At 41.7% G+C, this 11752-nt stretch overlaps 1 protein-coding gene and 1 long non-coding RNA gene across 7 annotated transcripts in view; one reads left to right on the forward strand and one right to left on the reverse strand.

Annotated features, from left to right (window-relative positions):
- The window catches only part of LOC112140513, a 64800-nt gene that overhangs the window by 24624 nt on the left and 28424 nt on the right, over positions 1-11752 (forward strand). The window lies entirely within an intron of this gene.
- The window catches only part of znf516 (zinc finger protein 516), a 66649-nt gene that overhangs the window by 11129 nt on the left and 43768 nt on the right, over positions 1-11752 (reverse strand). For all 5 annotated transcript variants that reach the window (XM_024263507.2, XM_036215772.1, XM_024263506.2 and 2 more), the window contains exon 3: positions 7016-8254. In XM_024263507.2, coding sequence (XP_024119275.1) covers positions 7016-8254 — 1239 coding nt within the window. The remainder of the gene's footprint in view (positions 1-7015; positions 8255-11752) is intronic.

Below are 11752 nucleotides of genomic sequence, written 5' to 3' on the forward strand. Positions count from 1 at the left end.
AGATAAATTTAGTATTGGTTGTATACCGTAGACTATAAGTCACTCTGGTGTATAAGTCGCAGACACCAAAAAACAAAAACAAAACAACGCATAATGAAGAAAAAAAAATTACCATATAAACCGAAGTTCTGGGAGAAATGTATTTACCAAAATACAGGAACAAGAGTGGACATGTTTGAAGGAAACCATAATAATGGAATACATAACAACAATACACTGAATATGTGTAGGATTCTAGTATATTAGCACAATAAAAGAACAATTATTCAGATAACCGTAGCATAAAGAACAGGCTAACAAGTCAAACTCCTTATATCACTTCAAATAAATAAATTCATTGTTTGTATCAATTTAGAACAATTTCACCAAGCCTGGCGTAAGACTGAGGGGCGCTTCTTCTTCTGCGTTGTCTGTAACAAATACGATACTCATACCTACAGCCCTCTAGTGGTTGTGGCTATTTAAAAAAAATGTTTTATCCACTCCAGGATCTTATTCTGATGGTGACTGCTTCTAATAAAAAAGTCTACGTAAATGTGTGCACTTTGCAGTTCGTGCTTCCACATTCGAAACTCTCCTGTTCACGCGTCACTTCACGCAAGCTGAAATTTCATCCAGTTAAACTTTCTTTGACCAATCAATGACTTCCTTTTCCAAACATGGACGTGCTAAGTGGTTACAAATCTATCATGGAGGAGAAATTAATAATTGCGGTTTGTGTCCAGCTGGAATCCTATGACACCAAGTCTCTCCAACACATTCTCATTCCCACGTCGTCACATATTGACGTTTGGTTAAGGTCCCTCCTCCGCGTCTCTCTTTGATGTTTGTCGTGCTGGATGTTCCAATTAAATCAGGGGTCCGGTCGTTTTGTCTGTCGCGGTACTGGACACAAACCGAACCTCGGGACGCGGCCGGTACTGGTACCCTAACCCTAGCCTGGTCTGTTTCTGGTACTGCATCTAGAACCGCTACTACATCCGGAACCAGTACCGATCTGCGTTCAGTGACATAACTGGTACAGAACACAGGTTGGTACCCCGCGCAAATCAGTACCTGTGCCTGACTGAACGCGGATTGGTACTCACACAGATTGGTACCGGTTCTGAATGTCCAGTACCGGACCGTATGCATATTGGTACCCCACACAGATTGGTACCACTTCGGGATGCAGTACCTGTTACGAATGTCCAAGACCGGAGCGAAAGGGGATTGGTGCCCACACAGAACGGTACCAGTTCTGGATGCAGTACCGGTTCTGGTAGCAATACTGGACGCGGATCGGTACCGGTAGCGAACACGGATTGGTGCATCACCAGATTGGTATCGGTTCCTGATGCAGCATTGAGTTAAGGTTAGGATTAGGATACTGGTGCAGTTCCTGTCCCAGTACTGGACCGGTACTGGTTTGTGACCTGGAGGTTGTGGAACCTTGATTTAAGTGGAACAGCCAAAACATCAAGCAACGACGAGTTGAGCACCCAAAACACCATTTTTGACGCGGAGGGTCCTTAACCATGCGTCAGTATGTGACGAGGGAATGAGAATGTCTCGGTGGGTAACGACAGACCTGTGTGAACTCCATAGCTAAAAACCCGTACAAAAACGCACCTTTAGCCCGTTCTTGAACACCCCACTCATGCCCGGTGTAGATGTAGCTCTACGCCAATAAAACACTCCGTCAAATACGATACATCTAATCAATAAGAAAGACAAATGTTTGAAAGTATTCCAAGGTTACACATCCATTTTTCAATGACTTAGGCTTTAATTTCCTGTACTTGCCTTCACACGATTCTTTTTCTTTTATGACTGATTGGGATTCGTTCAAAGGCATTAGCATCACCTTTTAGGATATTTTAGCATGCGGCTGAATGAAGACAGAAAGGTCAAACAGGAAGAGAAAGTGTGTGAAGGCAGAGCTTGGCTGGAGCGGAGCAGCTAGGTAGCATCAGCAGTGGACTCGCGCAGGCATCATTAGTATGTCTAATGTGTCATTATGAGCGGCTCGCTCCAGGGGCTGGACTGCAGCTGTCACACAGCATCATCTCACACGCTGACAGCAGGACACACGCAGCACACACACACTGCATAAATTACAGGCAATTAAAACGCCCCGGCTGTGATGTGCCCGCTCCGCTGCCCGTGTGTCACATGTCAGGTGTGTGTGTGTGCTGGATTCAAGAGTTAAATATATGTGTGCTCGTCCATGAGAGCAAAGTTAAAACAAGCACGTTCACTTACAGAGAATTTGTAATAATGACTGAGAAGACCTCCTGTAGAATGCAGGTGGTCAACAGGTAAAGCCTGAAGAATAAAAACACTGTCAAACAGGAATGACAGTGAATCAGGACGTATTTCTGCCACAGAAATTGTAACAATTGTGCAAACGACAAGTCGTAGCAAACAATTAAACGACAAAGAACAGGAAATAGGGGTGAGATGCAGGCACGTTGTATGGATTTTTGTATTTTGAAAAAAATGTTGGTGTTTGGCCCAAAAAAATGTGTAATTGTCCGAAACTTTTTGCTATTCTAAAATAAATTTAATTATTTTCAGCTTCGAATCTTCTGTTTTTCAGGTTTCAAAACTCAAATTTCAATTTCAAAACTTTTTTTTCACTTTCAATATTTTTTTTACTTTAAACTTTTTTTTTTTTTTCAGAATTGAAAATTTCTGTTTCAAAACTTTTGGCCCCATTGTGGCGTGTTAGGGTGGGGCTAACACGAAGTACCAATCAAAATCGATGAGGGTGGTAAGTTCAGTCCCGGTGCATTCACTGACTCTGAGAACTGTGATAATTACAGCCAGAAAATGGCTGTTTAGTCTGTATAGTATCATAGTCTGAAGTTGGTACATTAGTCCCTTAAAGTAGCCATGTGAGCCACAGGACACACCTCCGCTCCCCTTAACCCTTGTGCTATCCTAGGTATGTTGACGTTGGGAGTGGGGTCATCTGGACCCCACAAGACGGCACGCTGAACTTTTTTTTAATGATTTTTTTATCTTGCACATGTATGTTTTTCCATATCTCTCCACTTGTAGGGATAAATGAAGGGACAGGGAGAAGCAGTATAGGGGAAGGGAAGCAATGCAGATTCTGCAATTATGTTCTGAGTCCTGACTGGGTGTAGACCTTGTCAATCAATCTCTTCAGTGGCGTTTCTCCTGTATAGAAGGCTTTCAGTTGACGGATCTATATAAATCTTTGTTTTCATTCTTTTATACTGGACTTATTTTCTATGAAGGTTTCAACTTTGAGAGTTTAAACCAAAAAATTTTTGAGAAAAGTGTATAAAGTGTGTAATGAGGAGTTCTACAACCTTTAAAACATCTATACTCCTTCTTTGCGGATGTCACCCTGCGATAAATGAGAGAACACTGTCCTTCATTCTTGCTGAAATTGACTGAAGAATGTCACCGAGTCGTGTTTAGTTTAAAAATCCAAGAATTAATCCAATAAAAGCGATCACTGGTGTCCTTGTTGCCGCATGGAAGGACAAAAAAAAAGAGTAAAGTGATTGAAAAAGCAGAACTGAATCTGCAGCAGAAATATGAACGGTCAGCGTTAGGCCTTCAAGATTGATATTTTGGGTAAAAGTGGTCATTTAGATAACGACGGAACCTAATTCCTGTGAGATTGCAATCATTTTACAAATTGCATGTGAGGGCTTTTGGCAGGAGCCGGCCTGTGAAGCTGACTAATGACATTCGGACCGTCACACTCGCACACAGACACACAAACACCGGCAAACGCTGACCTCTCTTCCTGACACATAACAAGCCTGGAGGTTTGGGGGTGCTCAGAAAGGGGGCCTAAAAAGGCCAGCAGACACATGGGTATACCTGTGTAGTAGACAGTCGTGAGGGCTGTTTATGTGTAACTGTGGATGGGGGGGGCAAACAGGAACAAGGAGGACAGGGAGGCAGCAGAGGTGACAGAGCGTGTCTCTGGCAGCCTGGCTGCTGGCCTCTGGATAACTCTGCTTCTACTCGGAGCCGCCAGCCCTTCTCACTGATGCTCTAATGAAACACAAGACAGCGCTGGACGGAAAACACAAGCAGACCAACACACACTTGGACACATATTACCCAGAGAAACGGGGAGAAAGACTCAGTTGCTCAGAAAAGGTCACTTTATCGCATGTGACTCAAAGGGCTAAGGCAGATAGTGACGATATGCGCCCGGACGGGTGACAGCGATGTCATGCGTCCGCTCTGGGGCTGTTGTCTTTGACCCCTGGCTCAGCGCAGCCCCACTTGACCTCGGAGACACAACCCAAAAATGGGCAAATAATGCGGATGTTGGGTAATGACCATTTCCAAAGCAGCTGGTGGGGTAATTATTCTGTCTCATCTCTCTCTGCGCCTCCCTTGCTCCCTCGCCTCTCCATCCCTCCGCCAGCCTCTTCGTCAGGCGGAGCCGTGACCTAAACAGTTTGTGACAGCTTTCTGGGAGAGTGGAGCTGGAGAGCAGGCGTGCCTCGCAGACCTGAGAGCAGCAAAGGTTCCTCCACGTCGTTCACCGTTAGAGAAAGACAGGAACGTACGCACAGCCTCCTTCCTTGTTGATCCTGAAGCACATATGGACATGCAAGCTGCCCCAGATACAAAATCAGCAGAACAAGAGCAGGAATAGTATCTCCTATAAATGAAGAAAGCCCTAAAGGTAAGGAGAATAGCATGCCAATCACTGTCTGACAAACAGAACTTTTGGACCTAATACAGTAAAACTAATACTTGAGCTCCTAGTAAGACCAGAATGGACTACAAACCCATCAGCAACAAGCTGGAGGTTAAGGTGAAAACTGGCCATAAATTCACCTGTATGTAGGCCCAGGTTTCCAAAGTAGATTTCACCTAGTGCTGCCACAAAGGATTATTTTAATAATCAACTAATCACTGATTATTTTTTTCCAATTAGTCGGCTAATTGGGTCATGGACAAACTGGATGTAAAGCACACGTCTTAACCATCATTAGCTTTAAACTAGCTAAAAAACTAGATATATAGCACTACCTGCGGTAATGGTAGCCAATGTGAATGCTCTCAGCTAAAGATGCTGATGCTGATAGCTGAGGATGCTGAAATTGATAGCTGAAACCATTGAAGCTAACAGCTGAACGCGGTGAAGCTGATAGCCAGCTAAAATATTAGCTAAATGCAAAATTAGCCTAAAAAAATTGAAGAAAAAGCCTAAGTTAGTCATAACAGCTAGCATGTAGCTGAAATATTAGCTAAACTCCAACATAGCCTAAAAAAAATGAAAAAGCCTACGTTAGCCAAAATTGCTAGCATTGAGTCGAAATATTAGCTAGAAGTGTCACGTCATCATGCTGTGAGCTCCAGTTTGAAAGCTTGAGAGTTGAAGCTCACCAAGCTCTTTTTTTGTTCTGGATGATTTATTTTTGGGAAAATTGAGATTGTATTTTACCAACTCTCTGCCTCCTTGGGCTTCCGTTGTTTGAAGGAAGGTTAGCGCCCATCTGTCACAAAGCGCAGATGTGAGAGCAGCAGCTAGCAAAGAGGAGCGAGGCGGAGAGAGAGGAAAAATAGCTGGTTTCGCAACAAAAACAGTGACACACGCGCTCTACCCCCACTACCCACAGACGCAACTTCTGCTAATCACTTTTGTTAGCGTTTAGTTTTGGCTAAGGAAGCAGCAGGAGACGAGGCAAGTTTTAACAGGATCAGTCCTGGAGGAGGACAGCAGCAACAGAAAGTTTAATAAAAGTGTTGATTTGGAGACAGCACTGTTATTACACACTGATGCTATCATGCTGAGATGCTAACGATGCTAATGAGCTGTTCCAGGTGTCACCCTTGTGGACTGGTTTAAAGTCAGACGGTATTTTCATGAAGCGGGATTTAAGGCATGAGAGATAAATACAAGATAATAGATTCATAGGAAATTCATAAAAACTGTATTTTATAAATATGATAACAAGGCAAAAATCCCTTTTGTATGGAACTTTATTTATAATCTCTTTAACATTACAGCAGGGGTGTCAAATTGAATTGCAGGAGGGGCCCAAATCCAAAACACACCTTAGTTCTTTAAATCCGTAACTTTTTAACATAATTATTAACTACAAAGGTAGCATTACCTGTGATAATCCTAGTGTGAATGCTGCAATTTGACCACTGAAGCTGATAGCTGATAACAATTAAGGTAATAGATGAAAACACTGAAGCTGATAGCAAGCTAAAATATTAGCTAAATGCAAAATTAGCCTAAAAAACTATTAAAAAAAAATAGGTTAGCCAAAACAGCTAGCATGTAGCTGAAAAAATAGCTAAATTTCAAGACAGCCTAAAAAACGTTAAAAAAAGCCTAAATTAGCCAAAACAGCTAGCATGTAGCTGAAATATTAGAAATGTCTCCATGTTCATGAATCACCCGGATGCAGAATTAAGGAAAAAAGGACATTTTCTGTCAGTCTGCTCCCTTTGAATCTGATTTTGTTTTCTCTGATTGTTTTTTAGCTTGAGTGTACAGTTAGATGACTCTAAAAAGTGTTTATACCACTTATGAATTTTATGCAACTGCATTTTCTAAAATTAAAGTAATTGTCCTCAGCTGGTTCAGACTACAGGCGACTGACTGAAACCCCTCTTCTCATGTGGGTTTTCACTGAGAAAACAGAAACAACTCATGTGTGATAGGAAATGAAACACAAACAGTTGACACTTCTATGAATGAAAACAGACGCCATCCACCTCACTACCAAATCTGAGTCCCTGATTGGTCAAAGTTTGACCAAAACCTTTAACATACGTTCAATGGCTGGATGTTTTGTACGCAGAGCCCAAAAATAGTCCTAAAATCTGAGTGAAGCTATGCATGAATATGAGAGTTCATACATAGCTAACGCTTTGTAAAAAGTGTGACCGTAGTTTAAAACCTTTGACAAACTAGGATGCTTTGAGTTTTTAGTAGGAATAACAGCCTCTGTTTGTGCTAAAACACAAAAAACACATGAAAAAGAAACCAAACCCTGAAGACTGCCCCTACCTGTGGGATCCAACAAGGCACTGGCTGCCCCCCAGCGGTGGTAGAGCGCGGCCAGCTCGTGCGGGTTGTAGTTTTTGAGGAACCCCAGAACATCCGCCGGCATGTCCGGCTTCTCTGCTGTTGGCTCCGGCTTCACGTCTCCGTGTGCGTCTGAGGGTGCTGAGGAAGAAGAAGAGGAGGAGGAGGAGGAACTCTGAAGGGGAGCTCTGCGTGCCGGTGAGGAGCTGTAGCTGGGCGGCGTGCTGTAGGTGACGGCGCCGGGCCTCACGGCGTTCACTCGACTTTGGGAGTTGGGGAGTTGCGGGGACAGCCGAGCGCGGTTGTAGTCAGCGAGTCCATGTTTGCTGGACAGCATGAAGCCCAGACCCTCCTGCGGCATCAGGCAGCGCTCGGCCGTCCTGGACGCCGTGGCGGGGGATTGAGAGAGGCCGCCGGAGGTCTTCTCCAGGGAGCTGGAGGACGCCTGTGAGCTGGCCCGAGGATACACATCCAGCTTGGGTCTGACGCGGTGGTTGTGGTCTGGTTTGGTGCTGCTGACTGAGCGTGCAGAGACTCTCCCGGCGTGTTTGGTTGACGTGGACGGGGAGCCTCTGAAAGAAGACGACGATGACGTGGCGGCTGGCGTCTTACTCTTCTTGAGGACCTCCGTGGAGCCGGGTGGAGGCTGCGTCCGTGGAGCGCGCGTCACAGGAGGCAGAGGCTGGCACTCCCTCCCCTCCAGTACGGGCGGGGGCCCAGTCCGTCTTTTGGCGGACGGCGGGCCGTCTCTGGAGCCTTTGGCGCCGTTTCTCACCGCCCATTTGGGAGCGAGGTTGGAACTGGAGCTGCTGATGCGATGAGCCACAGTCTGGTGCATCCACAGGACCTCCGGGTAGCGGGTGCAGTGAGAGCACAGCGAGCACTTGTGAGACGGGAGGCTCTTCCTGTCCGGAGCTGAGGAGGTGGTCCCCCTGATGCCCTCCGCCCTCACACAGAGATCCACGGGGGTCATTGCTGGATCCAGGTGGGAGGAGCGGGCCGGGGGACGGGCGTGAGGTGATGTGGTGTTGTTCAGACCCTGAATAAAAGCTTTTTGGAGTTTGGGATAACTGCTGGGGGGCTCTAGGCTGCAGCCGGGGCTGGGAACGGGACTGGGCGTGTCTTTGGGAGCAGCTGGGTGTTGGACGTGAATGTGATTCAGAAACGCCTGGGAGTCCACGCTGGCAAAGTCACACAAGCTGCAGATGTAAGGTTTCTTATCTGCAAAGACAAAGGGAGAAAATTCAACAAGTCAGAACACACAAAAATAGAAAAGGTTTGGTCAGAACTTAAATCAACTCTCAGGCTAGTCTTGTGGCCGGTGAAACTAGAATAGAACATATTGGTAATCCTCAATGTTTGTTTTCCCTGTAATTCTAGTGTCTCCCCATAGATGGCACTCTAAAATAAACTTTAACAGTAATCTACTGATCCAAACTTAGTAGGAGCCACAGTCTTATTTTGACACTGCTGTGCATTTATTACAATGTATTTTTAATAATAAATATGAATTATGCTTCTTTTGTGGCATGAATAAAAACAGAAATATAAAAAGTAACCAGCATTTTCTCAACATGTGAAATTATTTTTTATGTTTGACAGAAGCTCATTTGATTTCCTTTCAAAATAAAAGACGCCTTACGCCAGACTGGATCATCGCAATGCAGCTCTGGGCAGCATGAGATAATATGTGTTGTAAACTAATAAATAAAGGATCAAACTTTTACCAAAGTTTTGTTTAGTATTTGACATCTGTGTATTCTGGAGGAAGCATAGAGCAAACGAGACCTCTTCAAGCCAGCAGGGATGTAAAATCCTTTACATAGTTTATCTTTAAGGTGCACCCCAGCCATAAATGTATAAACTTAACTCATCTAAATTAAATAAATGCTAATTTATTAACCCTTACTTGAGGGTTCTTGTACTTGAAAATGAATCTGCATGCATGCAGTGTTGAAAAAATTGATGTTTTTCTGATGTTCTTGTGTTTTTTTTTTCCAATCATTCGTAAAATGATCGCATTAATTCTCTAATTTACATTTTTCCCTGATGGACATCAACCCATTGAAGCACTAAAATAGGAACGAAAGCCACAGTTTCGAAGCAAAAACTAAAAAATGTTAGATTTTAAAATACATATGTATTAATCTTCAAACAAAATTAAAGTTGTTTTTTTTTTATTAAATTCTAGCAAACCTATTTGATTCCATGTGATTTCTGTCTCTTAAATGGTGGTTTACCAAAACACTCCATTCATCTGCTCCTGGTCCAAATTTTAGAACCTTTTATAGCCCACAAATAAAAAAGATGGTTTGGTTTGATTAAATGCAGTTTTGGTAATTGGCCACCAGATGGCAGTATTTATATACAATGATCTTAGCTTTGTTCTAATGCAGGAATGTGCAACCTTTTACTCTGAAAGAACCACTTGGGTCAGATTCTTATCGACAAAAATACATTTTTACATCTAGAAAATTACGCTTTTTTAATGTTTTTATTAATTAATTTTTATTTGTATTATTTCTATTGATCATTTCAATTACAAAATATAGCTTGTAAATATTTCCTACAGTTGAATTATAATGGTATTGTGATTTTCTATATCTAAAAATTTAAAATTTTTAACTTTTAAAAGATTCAAGTTCCTTTCAAAATAAAATGCATCCTTTGTTAAATACGATCCTGGAGCAGATTTATTTCCATAAAAAATACAAGAAAGTCAAGCATGGTTTCCTTTTACTTTTTACTATACATCTAAGCATAGATGAAACATAAAGAACTGATAGCAGACTATCCTAAACTACAAATCCATTATTTATTCAAATTACTAACATTTTTCTTTAAGGTCAAAAAGTCACAATGGAGGGATAAAAGAGCCACTTAGGAAACTTAGGTTACAGACATAGACTGTATATAAGATGGTTACAGATTCCTGCTCTAATGTAACATATGAACAGAGCATATTCTGTTATAAAAGGAAAAAAAGACTAATCGCTGACTAAATCAGAAACTGAAACAAAATGATCAGAATAAACAACATGAAATGAGTTTAAAAGACGCAGACTATGTCTGGACAGCAGCTCTGTTGTGACTGTTTAAGAACAAAACTATGAATAAAATCATGTCGATAAATAAGTCTAATAAAAAAAAATATGATTAGATCGCCTAAATAAAATAAAGTCAGCACATTTAAGTGCAGTTCCTCAAATTGTCCACAAGGGGGAGTTTGACCCAGCAACTTCTGTAGTGTCCCAGTTTCAACAGGAAAAAGTAAATGTAGATGAAGTAGATAAAACGTTTTCAAAAAAAAAATAGTTTTATCCTAAAATGTAAATGATTTTAATATGTACAGATGTCTTTTCATCTGCTCTGCTCCTCAGCAGGATACTATGTCACTTCCTGTTTGCAATAAAGCTTTATACAAACAGTTGAGTTGAACCAGAGGAAGGACTGGAGTGAGACAGATCAACAAAAAAGATATTACCATTTGTTAGATTTCTTCTTATAAGGTGTAATCTAAAACCTTTTTTTCCTTTCAAAATAAAAGACTTTAATGAGTGAACACTGTCTGCAGCTGTATGGAAACACTCCCACGTTTCATTCCGAGTGTCGAGTGGAGGATCTGGTTGAGTGAGGACACTGAGGAGTTAGAATAACACCACGGAGAGGATGAGTGGATAGGGAGGACTTCACTGCTTTTGTTTAATGTTTAGATGTTTTAGATGAAACTGGATATAAAATGACGATTTTTGTACGCATTCATGTCAGAAGAATGCAGTTGGGAGGGAACGCATTCGTCTCCTGATAACACGGCGAACAACGGCAAATTTAAAGGAAGTGAGGCTCGGATGGCACAAACGTAAAAAAATAAATAAAAAAACACATAGTAATATATTTTTGGGGTGGAGTTGGATGTCTGTGTGTGGAGGGGGGGGGTTTCCTGGCACAGGAAGACCATAAATAGCACAATGCTCAAACATGTCTATAGACATGAGGCTTTTATGTTTGAATACTAGAAGGAGGGAAATGTTTCTTTTCACTTCTGTCAGTCTCACAGACATTTTTTGTTTTTAAGTCAGTCATTTCACAAATTCCATTTCCACGATCCTTCCTTCAAGTGTCAACTTCCTTGTTGTACTACAATTCAGAATATGTCAACAAATCAATAGAAGAGGAAGTCTTTTAGCATTTATTTTCCCCGAGCCTTTCTTCTTTCTTTTTCTTTCCTGCTGGATTTCCATGGATGTAATTAGGATATTTGACCACATGGTGACTCCAGTTCCCACGGAAGAGGAGAACTATTTGATCCTGGCAAAGATTATAATCCTTGTTTTTAAGCATTTTTCCAGGCTTTAACTTCTCTTTGTTCTGCACCTTTGTAGGCTTTCCTCAAAATAGGTCGAGAATATTTTGTCTCATTAATCTACATATAAGGAAATTCTTATTAAAATGAGTCCAAACCTTTGGCTACATTATCTTGAAAATAGAAAAACTTGATTTTGGTTAAAAAAAAAAACTCAAACTTCTCTGTAACTTTTGGTCCAATTTTAAGGATTTTATTTGAAAGTTCGATAAAGTTAGATTGGCGATCATTATTGTTATTTTTGAAACAAAGTTTTAGATGTATGTGGATTTTATGAGGATTTATGAAGATGGATCAACTTGTACTACCGTATATCTTCCAATAGTAGCCCCGGCGTTTATTCCAATAATTTGGCA

Source organism: Oryzias melastigma, linkage group LG16 (genome assembly GCF_002922805.2).
Source record: "Oryzias melastigma strain HK-1 linkage group LG16, ASM292280v2, whole genome shotgun sequence".
Taxonomy (NCBI): domain Eukaryota; kingdom Metazoa; phylum Chordata; class Actinopteri; order Beloniformes; family Adrianichthyidae; genus Oryzias; species Oryzias melastigma.